This window comes from Balaenoptera musculus, chromosome 16, assembly GCF_009873245.2.
Source record: "Balaenoptera musculus isolate JJ_BM4_2016_0621 chromosome 16, mBalMus1.pri.v3, whole genome shotgun sequence".
Lineage (NCBI taxonomy): Eukaryota > Metazoa > Chordata > Mammalia > Artiodactyla > Balaenopteridae > Balaenoptera > Balaenoptera musculus.
Window position 1 is genome coordinate 64179871 of NC_045800.1, and position 19623 is coordinate 64199493.

The following is a 19623-nucleotide window of genomic DNA, read 5'->3' on the forward strand; positions in this document are numbered from 1 at the left end:
AACCTTCTACCTGGCCTTCTCTGCACCCTACCCCCTGCCCCTGGTGGAAGTGGAGGCATCCCTTAAAAGAGACCTTGGAAGCCACTTGTTAAAGATGGCCTCTTCAGTCTGGTCCCTGGATGATGGTGTGGATGGGGCAGCCTCATTAACCAGTTCACTAGCCTGTACTGAAACCCAGGCAAGTAATGTACTTCTGTTGTATTTGAGCCATTAGATTGGGGGGGTCCATTTGTCACAGCAGTAGAACCTATCCTCGTGAGTATAGTTTTTCCCTAGCTGGGAGCACTATGCCAAACCACATGTAGAGGGAGAGAAGAAACAGGGGGATGCCCCCCTGTCGTTGAGGGTTATGAATTTCACTAAAACTGACCAGGCTCTTCAGATGAAGTTAAGAGTTGTCTCTTCCTCAAGTGGGCATACAGCTTCTATTTCTCTGGGCCCCTGAGTTGATCCCACTACCTTGGAGCTCCTCCCAGCCCTGGGAGCCAGCAGTAGAGTCACCTGTTGCTGCCAGGGAATGTCTTCAGGCCTGGCTGAGTGCCAGCAATGTTTCCTCCTCTTAGCTTCTGTGATGTTAGACAATCTGCCTGCCATTCCTACTAATCATTAAAGTTCCGCAGAACTACCAACATTACAGCATCCGAACCGTATCTCCCTGCTACCCCTGGCACCTGGACATTCAAAGATGAAAGTCCCTTGTTAGGCAAGGAACCCTGATTTTCGGTGCCAAAGCTATGAACACTGTTGAGTGGGAAGAGAGGAGTGATGTGGGGTGTGTCTGGGAAAGGGCCAAGAGGGGTTGCACTGAGATCCTCTCCCCTCTCTTGAATCAAGGTGTCCTCTGGTTGCCAAGAAGGTGCTGAATGACAATCAGACGCTTTCCATGGTTTTCATGGTTTGGGGCAGGTTCTTGGAGATGGGCCACACCAGCTCTACAAGCCATGCCTCGAGCCCAGTATGGGCCACTGCATGCCTCTCTCTCCTCCCTCCCAGCTTCAGGTTTGTGCTGCAATTTTAAGAGTCCTTCCCTTGTACCCTGCCGATTGGAATCCACTTCATCTGTCTCGGCCCAGTTCCTCTGCAAAACTCCCCTTGACTTTCCCAGGCCCCAGGGCTGTGTCCCTGCCCTGGGCAGGCTGTAGCGCTCTTATTCACCTCTCTGTCTCCCACAGGGCTAGGGCATATGCTCTGTAAGCTTCTGATGCTTGCTTGACACACCATTGAGACTCTCCTTTGCCTGCTCAGTGACCTCCGGCTCCCTTAGGAGCCAGCTTTTCTGGCTTTAGGGTCAAAGCCCAGCTCCTCTCCTTTAGTAGCGGTGTGATTTTGCCTAGGTTATTAGCTTATGAGTTTCAGTTTCCTCATCTGTGAAATAGAGATAATAAAACTTACTTTGGAGGACCCATGTGTAAAGTAAATTTGAGAAGCTATCCAAAGCACTTAGTCTGTGTTCAGTAAATATTAGCTATTACGTTTCTAAGAGTACTGGTGGGATTGTTTCATCAGAAACGAATCTTTGTTGTTACCCGGGGCTGGGTGGAGGGAGGAGTGGGGAGGGACTGCTTACTGAGTTACGGGGTTTCTTTTTGGAGGGATACAAATATCCTGGAGTTAGGTAACGGTGATGGTTGCATAGCCTTAACCCCACTGAGTTTTACACTTTAAACACTTTTAAAAGAATGAATTTTGTGCTTCCCTGGTGGCGCAGTGGTTAAGAATCCGCCTGCCAATGCAGGGGACACGGGTTTGAGCCCTGGTCTGGGAAGATCCCACATGCCGCGGAGCAACTGAGCCCGTGCGCCACAACTACGGAGCCTGCGTTCTAGAGGCCACGAGCCACAACTACTGAATCCCGCGAGCCTAGAGCCTGTGCTCCGCAACAAGAGAAGCCACCGCAACGAGAAGCCTGCGCGCCGCAACAAAGAGTGGCCCCTGCTCGCCGCGACCAGAGAAAAGCCCGCGTGCAGCAATGAAGACCCAACGAAGACCCAAAGCAGCCAAAACTAAAATAAATAATAATAAGTTAAAAAAAAAAAAAAAAAGGAGTTAATTTTATGGTATGTGAATTATATCTTAATTTTTAAAAATCATTTAAGCAAACATTAGTGAACTCCAGGGGAACCAGGTGCTGGGGTCAGTGCCAGATGCTGGGGACTCAAAGTCCAGCAAAGCAACATCTCTGCCCCAAAGAGCTAGTCGAAGGTGGTGGTAGTCCTCGGTGTTAGAGTTTAACCCCCACGCTACTTTCCTCTAGGGGTTTCAGGAGGAAAACATGGAGATAAAAGCTATTTGGAAGTTTGCAAACCCAGGACAAATGAAGGCTTGTGGGCTCCTAGGGCATCAAAGCCGACCTGTGGCTCTCTGATGGGTCCCTGTGAGGCAGGGTTAGGATGGGCAGCGCCTGTGGGCTCTCAGCACCCGCACTCTGGCACAGTTGCTCTTCAGTGGTCTCAAGGCCTGAGAGAAGGAGATGCAGACTCCCACGCCTCTGACCATATTCCCTCCTTCAGCCCACATTCACAGGGCAGAGTGCCAGCTGGATAGGAAGAGAGGCGAGGATTCCAAAGAACTGGAAGATGCACCCTGAGCTGTGTGGGCTAATGAGAGCGGGATGCTCATGGGAGGACACCAGCTCCTCTCCCAGCTTGAGATGACTCCAGGCACCAGTGTCTTCTAGATGGAATTGCTCACAATGCTCCCTATGCCAGGGGTGTTGGGTACGAGGCCTTTGACCACAGCTTTTGGAAAAGGAACAGAAATGGCTACTTCTAGAATAAACATACATGAAAACCGAGAAGGTAAAGGGCACTATTCAAAAGAGCACTGGGCGGGAAGAGAGGAAGCTACCAGTGTACTGTGTAGCCTTGGGCAAGCTTATCTCCCCGTATAAAATAGCTGTAATAAATGGCTGCTGTGTGTTCACTGCTGCTGTGTGCCAGGCACCATGCTAACACACTTCACATAAAAGATCTCGCTGAATCTCTTCTACAGTGATTCGGGTAGGTGCTAATATTTGCATTAAATAGGTGGAGATGGATTATCTGTCACCAAATTGGCTTGATCCTACCTCCAGGTTGTAGCTTGCATCAGTACATTTCTTGACAGATCCAAGTGCTTTCTTCTTCTCCCTGGACTTCCCTCCTGCCCAGTTTACCCAATTTCAGGCAGCCCTCCCATTCCCCTGTCTTTTCACCCTCCAACATAACTCAGACCTCACTCTTCAGCTTAAAACCCATCAGTGGCATCCCGTTGCCCTTGGGATCACACGGGCAGTCTTTACCAGGACCTGGAGGCTTGTGCCACCCTGCCACGCTGGGCCACTCTGTCCCCGACCACTTCTGCAATGCCCCTGCTCTCAGCTGTTTATCCTGCCTTGGTCTTTGCACACCCAGAGCATACTTGCTTTCTCTCTGCCCAGGGCTAACTTCTCATCCTTGGAGAGAGGCCTTGGCACCCTTCTTGTGCCCCCGGTCTTTCTTACTGCAATTAGTGATACATATGTTTTATTGTTGTTTAGTATTTTCCCCTAGACTATTACCTGGAGGAAAGAACAAACCATGCCTGCATTGTTCTACATTTTACAACCCCTCACTCCCACCCCACGAGCCCAGCACAATGCCAGGCGTGGAGTAGGTGCTCAACTGGGTTTGCATTTTTGTTTATATGTGTGAAGGCTGGAGGCTGGTGATCCGTCCGAGATCGCACAACCAGTGCCGGGGCCTGCGCTCTAAAGGCTGGAAAGGCGCCCGGCAAGGGAGCCGGACCGAACTTTGAGCAGAGTCCGAGGGGCCGGCGCAGCGCGGGCGGCCTCGACAGTAGCGGTCGAGTGCTCACGGTTGGGGCGATTGGCTCCAGGGCCGGCGGCGCGGGCGGGCCGGCGGCTGCAGTTCCTGGGGGGGCCGCCGGGGGCATAGCAGAGGTTGGAGGGCAGACGCGCCGAGTCACGCCGGCAAGGGAGGGGCCTCGGGCCCGGCGGCGAACACGGGAGCTGCTGGCCGGAGCGGGAGCCGGAACGGCGGGAGGCCGCCGGCAGGTGAGGGGCGCGCCTGGCGAGTTCTGCGGGACCCCCGCGCCTGTAGGGCCCCAAGAAGCCGGAACAGCGTCCGGGGCCGGGGAGGAGAGGGCGGTCGTCTAGGACATTGGTCCCGAACCTTTTTGGCACGAGGGACCGGTTTCGTGGAAAACAACTTTTCCACGGACGCCGGGGTGGGGTGGGGGGGGTGGGAGGGGAACGATTCAGGCGGTAATGCGAGCGATAGGGGGGATGCAGAGCGGCAGATGAAGCTTCGCTCGTCTGCCGCTCACCTCCTGCTGTGCGGCCCGGTTCCTAACAGGCCGAGAACTGGTATCGGTCCGCGGCCCAGGGGTTGGGAACCCCTAGTCTAGGATGAGGGGCTCAGGCCTGCACCAACCCAGGTCCCCCAAAACTCAACGGGGAGCTTTGCTCCCAGTGAGGCCGGAGCAAACTCGCCCCCTCCGCGTCCGCTCCCCCCCTAAATCCCTGCTAAGTCTTCCCAAGTAAGACAGACCCCCCCCGTCACCCCCCCCCCAAATCCCGGGAGGGCTCCGAGGGTCGCCGCTGGGCGGTGGAAGCTGCTGCGGGGCGGACGGAAGCCCGTGTCACAGGCAGGAGGAAAGCCTCAGTGTCCAGGAGGAAAATGCCCGGCGTTACCCAGTGCCCATAGGCTCCAGGGTGCACTGGGAGGTCCTGCTTCTCCACGGAGCCCCAGCTTCCGCGGGGGCACTAAGGCCAGAGGTGGCCCAACTAACTGGGCCGGAGGTTGGGGGGAAGCCCAGGACTCCTGATCCACCGGGAGCTGCTTTTAGTGCCTGATGTTGGGCGCTTTTCTTGAACAGCACCCACTAAACACACCCTGCCTTTCCCCTCTGATTAGACTCCCTCTGACCCTTGGTTGTACCGTGAGGGTGGGGAGGGGAGAGGTGCTCAGGAGCTGATGGTCCCACAGGAGGACAGGCACAGGGCAGAGGGTCAGACACAGTTTGTGAAGGGGCTTCCAGGTGTCCCGGCTCTGCACCTTGTGTTCAAAGGCAAACATGTAAAATATGTAAATATATAAATTATCAAGGAGGCCTGCTTGGGTGTGTGTATGTGCCCCAAGCTTTCAGAGCCCTCCAAGGAAGACCGTGTGTAACCCTGCATCTGGAGGGTCCATTTCAGAGGAGAAGACTGAGGCCCAGCTGGGCGGGGCCTTGCTCAGGACTACCCAGCAGTTAAGGAGGAGCTGGGTAGAGGGGGTGTGCTCCAGGGCCAGCCTGATCTTTGTGTCCGGTGGTGAAAAGAGGAAGCCAGGGTCCAGGCACAGATCATGGGGGTGTTAAGGGAACCACAAAGTGACTGGCTCCCAGGAGACTGTACAAGTTGTGTGGCCTAGGCTTCAGCACCGGAGCCTGTATGACACTGCATGAAGTGCCCTCTCCTGAGGGCATGAAAGGACAGCCCTCTTCAGACTTTGAGCCTCTTTCAGAAATTGGTCTTTTTGGGTTTTGTTCACCATGTGTTCCCTGGGGGACTGGCCGTGGAGTGCCCACTCTCAGCCTGGTCCCTGGTGTCCAGTGAGGGAGGCTGCCCACCCCTCTGCCTTCGCCGGGTTGGAGAGATATATTCATGGTGCTTCAAGTCACACTGTAGGCCCTCTCGTCCAGGACGGCCACTCTGGAAACGGCTGTGGAAAGCTACCTTGGGGGTAACTGGTGAGCGCTCAAAAGCTGGGTGTTTTATTTGTAATCTGTATGAAACAATTCTGGGACGACATCTTTGCTTTGATCAGAGCCCACATGGTTCCGCTGTGTGTCTTCTGAGGCGTGACCTCCCCACAGCTTTGGCCTAAATATAACTTCCTTGTTTTTCAGTGGATTCCTAAAAGCCCTTTGTCTGTATTATTAGAGAAGAATCCCCCTGGGATCAGGCTGGGTGTCCTTGGCAGAGAAAACAGGATTTACAGAAAAAATTTGAGTATAGACCATATTGTGTGTGTGTTGGGGGAGGGGCAAAGGCAGAATTACTTAGGAGTTGCTGGACAGTTAGGAATTGTTTTCTTGGACCTGCTTTTTTTTTTTAAATAAATTTATTTATTTTATTTATTTATTTTTGGCTGCGTTGGGTCTTCGTTGCTGCGCGTGGGCTTCCTCTAGTTGTGGCAAGTGGGGGCTACTCTTCGCAGCAGTGTGCAGGCTTCTCACTGCGGTGGCTTATCTTGTTGTGGAGCACGGGCTCTGGGCGCGCGGGCTTCAGTAGTTGTGGCACGCGGGCTCAGTAGTTGTGGCTCGCGGGCTGTAGAGCGCAGGCTCAGTACTTGTGGCGCATGGGCTTAGTTGATCCGCGGCATGTCGGATCTTCTGGGACCAGGGCTCGAACCCGTGTCCCCTGCATTGGCAGGCGAATTCTTAACCACTGCACCACCAGGGAAGTCCCCTTGGACCTGCTTTTATGCTAACATTCCTGCATCTGGGAAGATTCAGTTAAGATTCTCTGTGCTCATTCTCTTGCCTTGATGGTCAGTAAAATCAGATGGTAGGTTTGCAGTTCCTCAAAAAGTAAAATCTAGAGTTACCATAGGACCCAGCAATTTCACTCCCAGGTATAAACTCAAGAGAATCTTTTGTTCACACAAAAAGTTGTACACAGATATTCATAGCAGCCTTATTCATATTAGTCAAAAGGTGGAAACAACCCAAATGTCCATCAACTGACAAATGGATAAACAAAATGTGGTATCTCCATACAATGGAATATTACTCAGCCATAAAAAGGAATGAAATACCTCTACAAGTTACAGCTTGAATGACTCTTGACAATATTGCGCTAAGTGAAAGAAGCCAGACACAAAAGGTATGGAATAGGCAAATCTATAGCGACAGAAAGATTAGTGGTTGTCAGGGCCTGGAGGGAGGAGGGAATGGGGAGTGAATGCTAATGGATGTGGAGTCTTTTTGGGGAGGGGGTGATGAAAATGTTCTGGTATTAGATTGTGGGGATGGTTGCATAACTTTATGAATGTACTAGAAACCACTGAGTTTTACACTCAAAAATAGTGAATTTTATAATATATGAAAAAATATCTCAGTTAAAAACATTAGATGGTAGGAAGCCAGCTCTGTCTTTAAAGCTTTATTATTTCATTTAAAAACATTCAAACAGTACAAAAAAGGGGAAAAAAAGCTCAAAGAAGAAAGTAAAAACATCATCTGGCAACCACTATTAGCATTTTGGTTTAGAGTGCAGATCTGGTCAGACTGTTGAGGATTGAACTGGGGCAAGTTACTGAAATTCTTTCCAAAATGAGGAGGAAACCCCACCTATTCAATGCAAAGACATTGATAAAAGCTCAGTGGACGCTCACTGTTGTCATCATTACTTGTATGTGTGTATATGTACCTAGGTGCCTGGGTCTGATGGCCCACAATGGAGATTAGGCTCTACGTGACTTTCTATTATCTGACTCTTTGATGGACAAGCTTTTTTTTTTTTCTAAGACTTTATGTTTTTAGAGTAGTCTTAGGTTCACAGCAAAATTGAGTGGAAGGCACAGAAATTTCCTATATGCCTCCTGCCCTGACACGTGCATAGCCTCTTCCATTATCGACATCACTCACCAGAGTGGTCCGTTTGTTACTGAACCTACATTGACATAATCACCCACAGACCATAGCTTACATTACGTTTCACTCTTGGTCTTGTACAGTCTGTGGGTGTGGATGAATCGTGGACAAACTTTTCATGTAAACAATCTTCCACTGTAAAGTTGAATGTCTCCAGAATATTCCATTGTATGGGTGTGTAATAGTGTATCCTGTAATCTCCCCTTGGTGGAGGTTTCCATTGATTGATGGAGTCGCCCACTGATTGAGGCTGTTTGCCCAGCACTGCTGCTACATTAGAACATATAATTCAACATCATCAGTTGCACGCTTGCTTTTTGAGCACCTGCTGGGTGTGTGGCTAGGAGTGCTGGTCCATGGCTTAAGCTGATGATTTAGGTGTTTGGTGAAGTAGGTCATGGCCGAGCAGAGGGGAGTCTAGCTGTCCTCGGGTCCAGGTGAGAATTGGCATTGGAAGAGCCAAGGGAGAGGCGGGTGTCCAAGAGTGTTGGGCAAGGGAAGCTGCCGAGGAGAAAGGGTGGAATGGGCTGGAGCGCCACCAGGCCCCCATTCCCCAAGTGGGTGTGTCAGAGGTCAGTGGAGGAGAGAGAAGAGCAGATTCCAGGAGAGGCCTCAGGCGGCTTGTGGTGTGGCTCCTCCCCTCCCTGGCCCAGCTATGGCAGCCCCTCCTGGGCCTGGGTGTGCCCTCAGGCCCCAGACTCTGCACAGGAACTCTAAAGGATCAATTCACCTTTACTGAGGGCTGTGCCTAGTTGGGTGAGGCCAGGGTTTGTCCTTTGGGGAAGCCAGTTAATGATCCTGGGGGGCTGAGGGATCAGGGGTTCAACTCCTTTGGCTAACCCACTGCCCATCAGGCCTGTGCCGGGCTCACTGGGCTTTCTTCCCTGCGAGGGCCCCAGGGCAGCATGTAGGCCCAGACACTGCCCTAGCATGACAGGCCCTCTGTGTGTGCTGTCCCCTGTCCCCTGCCCTCCTGGCTGCCCCACCTTGTTCCCTGAACCCCTCCCACCCCCTCCCTTCCTGCCACTGGACTTCTTGGCCTAAGCTGTTCCCTCTGTGAAGAAGGCCCCTGGCCCCAGCTGTTTTTCAAGGCTCCACCTTGAGCTTCCCTGGGTGGTCCATGGTGGACCCCTCTCCCCAACAAGCTGGGTAGCGTCTCTCAGGCCTGTGCCCCGCCAGCTTGGAAGCAGAGCTCTCTGGGTGTTTCTCTGACCTCTTCGCTGGCTGCTGGTCCCAAGGGCAGGCTGGCACAGAGGGCGCCATGTTGAAGGGGCAGGTGAAATGCACCCCTTCCATAGCTTGCCTGACTGCCTGCCACATTCCCAGGCCCTGCTCAGCTCCTGGTGTCCGCTCCTGTCCCTGGCTGGTCCCTGGGGCCCTCTTGGGTCCTGGCCTAGGTGGCAGATTCAGCCTCATGAACACTCACAGGGCCAGCTCTGGACCACCTACTGAGGGCCTGGAGCAGTGAAGGTGACACTGCCTGCTGGGGGACTTGTTTTGGTCCCAGCCCTACAATGCAGAAGCCTCAGTGCATTGGGGACCATTTAGCCAATGAGAAACAAAGTTAAATCCCCTCCAGTCTCCTATGACAGATCTACCCTCCCTCGCCCAGGTTTTCACTTCCCCAGAGGAGAAATTAGACAGTGTGCATTTGAATACCAATGACAACAGTGTCTGGAGGTCCAACCGTAAGCTGCCCCCGTGAGTGTGGGAAGATCTGGGGACCATCTTGGGGGTCACCATGTCTTGGAAACCTATTGTGCAAGGACATTTTAGGCTATCTCCTCCCATTACAGGGGGTAAGTGGAGGCCCAGAAAGGGGAGGGGTTGTGCCCCAGACTACACACCTGATGGAGGACAGAGTGGTGACCTTCCGGCTGCCTGCAGTGCTGTCTGAGAGGTGGGCTGGAATGTTCTTCCCCATTGAGCTTTTCGACAGCTTGCTGTCTGTCCACTTCCTCCCTCCTTGCCGTGCTCACATGTGAGTGTGAGCCTGGTGCACACTTGGCCTGCAGACCTGGCCCTCCATCCTCTGCAGATACTCTCTTCGATTGCAGGTTCCCTTTCCTCGACATCAAGCAGGACCTTGCACCCCCTGCCCCTCTCACTGGAGCCCACGTGATGAGCGCTTCTCCATCCTCTTTCTCACCAGCAGACTTCCTTTTTGGTCCTTAACCAGCACTGTTTCTTCTCCCAGCAGAGATTTCTCCCTGCCCCCTTCCTCCTGGGGGGTGTCACCCACCAGTCGCAGTGTACATCCTCTGTTCCAGGAATGCTCAGGGGACCACCTGCCCACAGCAGACCCCTCCTCCCCACCCCACTGTCATGGCCTTAGTCACATCGCATCCTGTTTTGCAGGCTGATTGTCATAACCTGCTAATTGATCTCCTCAGACCTGAGACTGAAGCTGGTGACGTGTGAGCTGGGTGGAATCTGGTCGCAGTGTTTGCTTAGCGTGGTGCTTAAAGACTTTTGTTTAGTTCTTTTAATGTGGCCTGTGCTTACCAATTCCCCAGAGGTGTACCCACCGTTTCTGGTTACTGTGCACCTGCCCAGCTTCCCACAGCTACATCATCCGCCTGGCCCTTTGAGTTTGAAACCCTGCCTTTACAAGGGCTGAGACCATATCTGTCTGTCCATCTCTCTGACCACGGCATCCGTAGCACAGAACATGGCAAAGAGCAGGAGGTCCATTAATTTATACTGTTGAGTGAACAAATATATTTACGAGTGAAAAAAAGTGCAAAAACAGTTGTTTAACGTGTGCAAAAAAAAATCATGATTGTAGGTGCAGAGAATATCTCTGGAAGGATTCATGTAAACTTGGTAACAGTAGATGCCTTGGAGAAGGGAGCTGGGTGGTTGAGGGGATGAGATGGAATTAGGATACTCCTTGTTCCTTTGGAATTTAATTCAAATTTTACAAAAATTGGAATTTCATTAAAAGATGATCACATACTTTTAAAAGATCAAGTCTTGGCATTTGAGGCCATTCTTGACGTGGACCCACCTCTGCCCACCCAGCCCTCGAGCCCCCCTCAATCTGATGTGGTCTCTCCTCCTACCCCAGCAGCACCTGGTCCGAGATGGGGTCCCAGGTCTCGATGGACGTGGGAGCCGTGCACGTGGTGATCGTGGGCGGGGGCTTTGGCGGCATCGCGGCCGCCAGCCAACTGCAGGCGCTGAACATCCCCTTCGTGCTGGTGGACATGAAGGACTCCTTCCACCACAACGTGGCAGCCCTCCGGGCCTCCGTGGAGAGTGGTAATGGGCTTTTCTCTGGGGCTTTCTTTATGACAGTGGTCTTGTCGCCACTGTGGATCACAGGGTGGTTTTCTCCCTTTAGGGCAAGGTGCCTAAATTCCACCGTTAGAAAAATTCCGGGGAATCTTAAGGTCCCTGGCCTTAAGCAGCTACCATACCAAGGCCCCAGAAGTCAGAGCGAGAGCTTCTCTGAGGACCTGGGGCCCAGACTGGCGCTTTAGGGGGTAGTGGGTACCCAGGGGCTGTTTAACCGAGGGACCCTTGTTGGCATGCAGCTCTGGAAATGTTCTGAGTTATTCTGGCCTCCTGTGGGCAGCCCAGTTTTACACCGTGACCTCCTCTCTGTCCGTTCCCCAGGGTTTGCCAAAAAGACATTCATCTCCTACTCGGTGACCTTCAAGGAAAACTTCCGGCAGGGACTGGTGGTTGAGATAGACCTGAAGAATCAGACGGTGCTGCTGGAGGACGGCGAGGTGAACCCAGCGGGGGCTGGCCATCCTCAGCTGGCTTCAGGGGGCCCCTGGGATGTGGCTGCTGGTGGGAGGACACCTGGGCCCGTCTCCTCAGGGGCAAGGGCCCCCCATGCCCGCCTGGTGCCTGGCAGATAGCAGATGCCTCCTGAGCAAAGGCTGGGCCCCAGCAGCCACAGGAGAGCGGTGCAGAGCCTTCCCTGTATGCCGGGCACTGTTTTAAGCCTCACGTGATCTCCTTTAACGCCCACTGTGACCCTGTGAGGGAGGTGGAGTAGCCTCAGTGCACCCAGAGGTTAAGAGGGCTGCCCAAGACCCCACAGCTGGAGAGACTCAGCCAGGATTTGGACCCAGGCAGCTTTGCCCCAGAGCCCTCACCCTGAGAGCCAGGGTCCCAGCCCAGGGGCCCCCTCACTGTCTGGAATCAAAGGGTAGGCACCACGATCCCACATCGCCCGGGGGGGGCAGAGGTTTTCTTCCCGAAGTTTGTGTCCCTCAGCCTGGGGTCTGAAACGGTGCCTGGTGTATCCCTGTGGGACCAGAGTCCGTCAGCAAGCTGCCAGCAGCCCACCCGCCATGCTGAGGGTACCCTCCAGCCTGGCCCTCTACTCTAGTCAAAGCTAAGGGGGGGACTGTACAAAGGGGCTCCAATTCCTGTCCTCAGTGAGCGTGTGGTTTAGTGTGAATGAATCAATCTTCCTTGAATCAATTTTAAGGCTGTAGAATCTCCAGTTGGCAAGATTACTGCGAACGTCCTTATCCTGTGGTTTTGGGTCCATGAGGGCATCTCAGGCCTCCACGGGAGTAGTGGGTTCTGAGTGGGATACAGACCCTCCAGTCCCCCTTCCATCAGAGCAACTCTGGGTTTGTCAGTTTTATATATTTAGGCTCCAAACAGGATATCCGCCCCCCCCCCCCGCTTTGTTTTTTTGGCCAGGTTAGGGGGAAATTTTTTCTAAAATAATGGTAATAATAGGGAGATTCTAAACTAAGTCCACACTGGAAGCTGGAATCCTGCTTATTCCCCACGAGCCGTTTCCTGTTGCCTGCTCACCTGCCCCGCTGCTGTGGGGAGCTCTACCCTCCCATCCTGTTTCACGGTGGGCAGTCCAGCAGGAGGAGAGCTCTGCCTCCTTGGGTATTTCCTGGGTTCTAGCGCCGTCCCTTGGTCTAACCAGTGATGGTTTTGTTCCCCTTGCAGGAGGCCTCTCTCCCTTGGTGCTCCTTGCCTGGTGGAGCCTGGGGTTGGATGCAGGAGCCCAGGCCTGCCCTCACCATTCTTTCCCTTGCCCCTCCCAGGCCCTGTCCTTCGCATATCTCATCCTGGCCACGGGCAGCACTGGGCTCTTCCCAGGCAAGTTTAACCAGGTGTCCAACCAGCAGATGGCCATCCAGGCCTATGAGGACATGGTGACGCAGGTGAGCTGCCCGCCGCCCGGCGGCGGGACAGTGAGGGCAGAGCCGGGGGTGGGGGGCCCTGGGAGAGTGGAACAGCTGTGGGGATGCCCGGGGCTGCAGCAAGGAGCCCCCGGGGCTGCAGCGGCGCTGTAGAGATGGAGAGGAAGAGGCTCCTGGGAGGAGACCTTTGGACCTGTCGTGAGGTCTGGACGTGAGCACCCAGACCTGCTCGTGTAGCGATTGGCTCCTGTTTGCACGGGGCTTGTGCTTTATAGAGCGGGCTTGGATCCATGCTCTCAGTCACTTCTCACGGGGATCTGGAGAGGTGGGTGGAATGGGTCTGTCCCCACTGAACAGATGAGGTGTGGGGACCCAGAGAAGGTCGTACAGCTGTGTGACCAAGGCCAGGTCTTTCTCTCTCTGCACAGCTGCTGAGAGGCCTGGGGAACCTCTGGCACAGTCACGAGCAGACGTTAGAGTGGAGGTTAGGAACCCGACCTGGAACTCAGGCAGATCTGGGTCACCTGCAAGGTGGGCAGGTAGTGAGAGTTGAGTGAGAAATGCAGGGAGACACCCAGCAAGAGCTGGCCCCGAGGCAGCACATTTGGACCCTGAACTTGGAAGGGGTTCTCTACGCTTCTTTAGCCAAGGAACCCACTCCCTAGGCTGGACCCCGAGGCAGGGTGGATTTGAGGGTGCACCTTACGTTTCCTCCTTCTCCAGGTCCAGAGCTCACAATCCATCGTGGTGGTCGGAGGAGGCTCTGCGGGAGTGGAGATGGCAGCAGAGATTAAAACAGAATACCCTGAGAAAGAGGTAGGCCAGTGGCCTTGGCCTTGAACTCTCAGAGCCGGGCTTCTTTTTTGTCTGATGAACATCAGAATCTTCTCAGGGCCTGGGAGGGGAGCCCCATTACCATAAAGTGGGAGCGTGTGTTTCCTGTCTCCTGCTCTCTGCACTGGGGGACCCCCTAAAGTCCCATTCTGCTGGGAATTTTACCTGGAGAGCCAGGGTGCGTCCTAGTTCAGTGAGGGGTTCTGCCCTCTGGGCCAACCCGGAGGACCACGCCCCGGGGGGATACATTATGAAAGGTTAACTCCCGTGTCCCCTGCAGTGATGTGGCCTTTGTGATATAAACGTAGACTTTGATTGCCTCTTTTTGCTAACAACCAGCTTGATCAAAGACACCCTCATCGGTGTCTTGTCTGGAGCAAGCACAGCCTTTTGGTCTTTAAGGGACAGTAGCCCTTGCCCTAAACAGCACGTAGGGGGACCCCGAAGTGTACACCTCACAGCCCATGCTGGGGAAGGACTGGCCAGCACTGCCTCTTTTTAGTGATAAAGGGATGGAGACCCTGCTGGCATCCTGGAGAGAAAGGGAGCGGGCTGTAAAGGCTCAGCCTAGGGCTGAGTGATGATCAGCAGTTATGGGTCCTTGAGGCAAGAGCTTGCCTGCAGCGGATGCCAGATCAGCTTCTGGGAGCCACGTGGAGCCTGTGTCTGGTTCTTTTTCCCTAGGGAAAGGCAGGATGGTTTTCAAAAGTAAGATCAATATGGGCTAATTTAATTATATGGCTATTCTCTGACAAATTATTGGAAATTATTATGGGTGGTTGATGTAGAAGTTTATTAATTTTGATTTATGGGGTAAAGACTGGTCTGAAGTAGTAAATAACTCAGTATAATTCCCAAATGTTTATAACTAATAGACAAATAAGAGTAATAGTAGCCACCCTTTATTAAGGAGTCACTATGTGCTGAGTTACGTGCTTTATACTTACTTTCTCGTTTCATCATTACAAAATTCCTATGAGTAGGACTGTGATCCATCTTACTGGGTCTTCAGGAGCTGTCTGAGTGGGTATCTGAGATGGGATTTCAACCCAGGCAGTCTGATTTCAAAGCTCGAGCTTTGAACACCACGACAGGCTTCCTCCCACTTCGCTGTGCTGACCCAGACAACAAGTGGACGTGCCTGGAAGCACCGGTTTTAGCACCAGCCTTAATGTAAATGTCAGCCTGATTTACAGTTAGACTGTCGATGGCTTATATATAGACTGTATAAGTGCCCAAGGATGCTTGAAAATAATTTTCCACGTGGCCCTCGGTGAGGTGTGTGTTGTGAAGCATCGGCACATGTGAAAAAATCCTATCCCAGGAGATGTGGGCTCCAGCCCCGCTCACCATTAACTGGTTCTAGCAGTGGGCAAAGTACTTCTCTGGGGCCTCAGTTTCCTCAGCTGTAAACTGGAAGTTGGGGAGGAGGTGGGAGAGACAGGCTGATGTGTTTTCAAGCCTCTTTGTGTGAGCAGGAGACTCAGTGGCTCCTTCTCTGCCCTGCGGTTGTTTGTCCCCAGGTCACTCTCATTCACTCCCAAATGGCCCTCGCAGACAAGGAGCTCCTGCCCTGTGTCCGGCAGGAAGTGAAGGAGATCCTGCTCCGGAAGGGCGTGCAGCTGCTGCTGAGTATGTGCCAGGCCCCTCCTGCCCTGCCCCTCTCCCTGGCCCGGTGAGACTTGGCTGAGGCTTGGTCCCTGCTCACAGCCTGAGCGTGGCCGCGCTCAACCCCAGGCTCTCTGTGTCCTGAGGTGGGGCTGCAGAGCCTGTTTAGCCTTGTCGTCCAGCTGGAGGTGTGTCTGTCCCCAGGCAGGGCAGAGGCCCCGGTACTTACGGGATTTGCCTGTCATGGAGGCAGCACTGTCCTGGCTGTTGCTTTGGATACAGTACAGGTGGTGCCCATTTGTTGAATGGTTTAAAAAGTCATATAAAAGGGACTTCCCTGGCAGTCCAGTGGTTAAGACTCTGTGCTTCCAATGCAGGGGGCGTGGGTTCGATCCCTGGTCAGGGAACTAAGATTCCACGTGCTGTGTGGTGAGGCCAAAAAAAAAAAAAAATCATATAAAAGATTTGACCTGAATTATGATATCTCTTTGGTGGAGAGAATAGGTGTTTTGGGTTTGTATTCTGAGGGTGGTGGAGAGTGTGGCTTCTGTCCAGAGCAGAAGGGAAGAGACCTACCCAGCATGTTAGAGTGGGGCTCTCGCCCGGGGGTGTGACCCGCCCCCCCCAGCCCAGTTCACGGGCCCGACTCTCTCACCTTTTGCAGGGCGGGCGAGGTGTCTGCTCTCTGCGAGCCGTCCCGGCGCCGGGGCCCCGCAGAAGTGGCTGTGCAGCCCTCTGCCCACCTGCACTTGCAGGCAGTGAGGAGAGTGGGCCGGCCCTGGACTTCCCTTGCTTACCCCTGTCGGTGGTGAGCCCCGAGGGCTCATCTTGCCTGATTAGGAGTGGACATTCAGGGAGGCGTGGTTGAGGTCTTCCTCAAGTTCTTTCCCAGAACCTTTTGGGAAACTCGGCCTCACTTCCCCAAATTGCTTCTTGGAACTTGCTTTCCATCCCTTGGGGCCAAACGTCCAGATTGTGCTTCTTGGGGTGGCAGAGCGGACCGGTCTCCAGCCCCCAGGCCAGCCCTGGCTTGGGCCCCAGCCTCGGTGGAGTGCCTGCCCTCTGCCAGCCTCCTGGTCACGGGCCTCCCCTGACAGGTGAGCGGGTGAGCAGCCTGGAGGCGCTGCCTCTCAACGAGCATCGCGAGCGCATCACGGTGCGGACGGACAAAGGGACGGAGGTGGCCGCCAACCTGGTGATCGCCTGCAGCGGTATCAAGACCAACAGTGTGGCCTACCGCAGCGCGCTCGGTGAGCGGGAGGCCGGGCCGTGACCCCCTCCCCAGGCTGCCTCCTCACCCTCCAGCCCCCGAGAAGGCCCTGCAGGCCTCTCCCCGAGGAACTGGCACTCCACCCTCCCACCCCCACCCCCAGTCTCAACTGCTCATTTGGTCTCTTCAAACTTTAAATTTAGGTTCGGGGCCACTCTTGCTGGGCTTTCCTCAGCTGTGTTGATGGAGATTTAGCTAGCCCAAGGTGGCCCAAGTGACCAGAATCTTCCAAAATCGGATCCCACCCCCTAGTGGTGAGAGATGGGAACAGGTTTCAGAAGGAAGAAAGAGATCTATTTTTCTGTTACTTTCCTCGGAACACCAATGCAGAGGAAATTCCAGGGTCAGGCCTTTCTCTGTTCGCAGGTGTGCTGCTCTCCCCAAACCCTGACCCAGACGTTTGCCACTTGAGCTTGGAAACGATCATGGGGAGAGGGGGATAATGAGGCCTCCGTTCGTAAAGCTGAATATTGACCTTTTGAGCTAACTGGAGGTGGGGGGAGCTGGAGGCTCAGTGGCTCCTTCTCGGGCCCCGAGGTGGCCATGTCCCCAGGTCCCCATCATTTACTCCCAGATACCTTTCCTGGACAAGAAGCTCCTGCTGTGTGTCTGGCAGGAAAGAATTATCCAGTCCCAGAAGGAAGCTAGTCCAGGCCATGTGTGGGGCTGGGATCGAGGGCTTATAATATACAGAGATCCCAGCACTTAACACCTAATGGTCCTAATGGTATGTTTTCAAAGGTAAACTCTTTTAAGTCCCTTAAAAAGAAAAGTTTATCATCTATTAAAGCCCTGCATTTATTTTTAAAAATCTGATCCACATTCAAAAGGAAATCCAAGACTTGGCTAGGTTGTAACTTAATCATCATGAGTGAATCATTGTTAATCATGGTAGCTTATAAAGAGTCACGCGCATTATATGAAATGACACTTGCTGGTCTTTCTGACCAGTTTCCACCCCAAAATAGTAACCTCGCCTTTGCAGGAAGAGTTCTGAGGGGGGGACTTCAGGCAGAAATAAACCGGACAGGAGGTTTGCCTCTTGAGGATGTGCCTTTGGAGGGTAGCTGGACCAGCACCACAGCCCATCCTCACTGTGTTCTGGTGACCACTTCTTGAGGCGGCTCAGGATCTTGGTTTCGGGCTGGTTTTCTGGCAGGTGATCAGCTGGCCAGCGATGGCGCTCTGAAAGTGAACGAGTACCTCCAGGTGGAGGGCTACAGCCACATCTACGCCATCGGTGACTGCGCCGATGTGAGGGAGCCCAAGATGGCCTATCACGCCAGCCTCCATGCCAATGTCGCCGTGGCCAACATCGTCAACTCCATGAAACAGAGGCCCCTCAAAGCCTACAAGCCAGGTCAGGAAGCTCCCCACGCGGCACAGTTTTAAGAGAGTCGGGGTTAGAAACGGTGAAGCCTTTGTGGGCTTTACGATGCCTGACCGCTAGAACACACTCTCAAAGCTGGGGAGAGAAACCTCCCCATGCGGCACAGTTTTAAGAGAGTCGGGGTTAGAAACGGTGAAGCCTTTGTGGGCTTTACGCTGCCTGACTGCTAGAACACACTCTCAAAGCTGGGGACAGAAACCTCCCCCAGGGCTCTAGGAAAGTATGTCAGGGACTTGCCCACGTTCCTGAAGGCCTTACGCATTTCCCTGCCCTGACACTGAAGGCACCGGGAAGGGTTTGTGCCCTGGGAGTTGCAGGCCCATGGATGGTGAGCAGGATTCTAGTTTGGCCCACGGCTCTGCTTCACAGGTTCGCTGACGTTCCTCCTGGCCATGGGGAGAAATGACGGCGTGGGCCAGATCAGTGGCTTCTACGTGGGGCGGCTCATGGTTCGGCTGGCCAAGAGCCGGGACCTGTTGGTCTCCACGAGCTGGAAAACCATGCGGCAGTCTCCACCCTGATGGGGAGGCTGGGCGGGAGATAGGTACCGCCACCGCCCGCTGATCAGATTTCTTGACAAATGGTACCCGCTTGACAAATGCCAAAGGGCAAAAGCTCTTTTCCTGGAGTAAGATGTCAGTGATGTACTGACCAGAAACACAGCTTAGACAAAACCAAAAACTGGGAGAGAGAGATATTGGTGTTAAAAAAAAAAGACACCCTTAAAGGAGTCTTTCTGGGTTTCAAAGGTCTACTTGCACTTGTGCTGGCTGAATAGTTCACTTGGTCCTGGGGAGGGCACAGCCCACCTTCTCTACCCCAGCCTCCTCTGTGTGTGTGTGTGTGTGTGTGTGTGTGCGCGTGCACGTGGTGTGTGGCATTCAGAGCTCTCAGAGTAGGGGCGAGAGCTCAGTATCCTGGTGGCAGGAAGGGTCTCCCTGTCTGTAAGGGCAGGAAGGAGGGCCTGCACAAGGAGACCAGCTAAGGAAGGGGGGACTGGGGTGGAGAGATGGCCTACATCCCAACCTCTCCCATCACATTAGGAGGTGGGGAAGCCTATAACATCCTGCAACACTCAGGTTGTTAATAGGAGCTTAATTTTAAACTGTTAGTCCCTACCGTCTTCAATCTTCATGAATCTTTCTATATTTCTATTTTTAGATCCTGATTATATACCATAGGTTGTATTTAAGAAGCGTTAGATAAAATTTCCCTCCTGGTGAGTCCATCCTAATGGAGAGTGAGTTTTTTACAAAGCTAACAGGTTAAGACAGAAACCTGGCCTGCCAGCTGCTGGGGGTGTTTAAAGAAAGACAGCCAAGCTAGCGTGACTGTCGGGTGGGTCGCCATCCTGCTAACATTCAGGGAGCAGAGGGGGTTTCAGTAGGTGAACCCCTGCATGCTTCCAGGCTACTGTCTTAGGCAAATTTGTAAGTGACAAAACTCCAGCCAATGCTGGGGCAGGGGTACCCTGTGGGAACCTTTGTAGTTTTGTGCTTCTGGTTTCTTGGTCAACCCCAACGTCACTTATCTGGAGGCGTAGCCATGTGGCAATAATGCCTGCCACCAATTATGTTAAGGTATAAAAATGACTTCTCTGTCTGGGAGAGGACTTCTAATCAGGATAAACCTCTTTTGGACCACATAGGCGAGATCTCTAAGGCAGAAGTTGTTTATGAGTTCATCTGAATAAATTCAGGCCCTGCCCCGGTCCACCCTACCCCTCCCTGCCCACTTTTAATGGTAACCTCTGGGTACTTGGCCAGAAT

The 19623-nt window shown here is 53.4% G+C and overlaps 1 protein-coding gene across 6 annotated transcripts in view; it reads left to right on the forward strand.

The window, feature by feature from the left end:
* Positions 1-3921: 3921 nt before the first annotated feature.
* The window catches only part of AIFM2 (apoptosis inducing factor mitochondria associated 2), a 35521-nt gene continuing 19819 nt past the window's right edge, over positions 3922-19623 (forward strand). For 2 of the 6 annotated variants that reach the window (XM_036827819.1, XM_036827818.1), the window contains exons 1-8: positions 9500-9520; positions 10691-10884; positions 11242-11357; positions 12654-12773; positions 13476-13568; positions 15110-15218; positions 16292-16444; positions 17624-17824. In XM_036827819.1, the coding sequence (XP_036683714.1) occupies positions 10707-10884; positions 11242-11357; positions 12654-12773; positions 13476-13568; positions 15110-15218; positions 16292-16444; positions 17624-17824 (970 nt within the window). In that variant the 5' untranslated portion in view covers positions 9500-9520; positions 10691-10706. Of the gene's footprint in view, positions 4034-9499; positions 9521-10690; positions 10885-11241; positions 11358-12653; positions 12774-13475; positions 13569-15109; positions 15219-16291; positions 16445-17623; positions 17825-18223; positions 18570-19623 lie in introns of those variants that run through there. The other 4 variants (XM_036827820.1, XM_036827816.1, XM_036827815.1 and 1 more) reach the window with 4 other exon arrangements.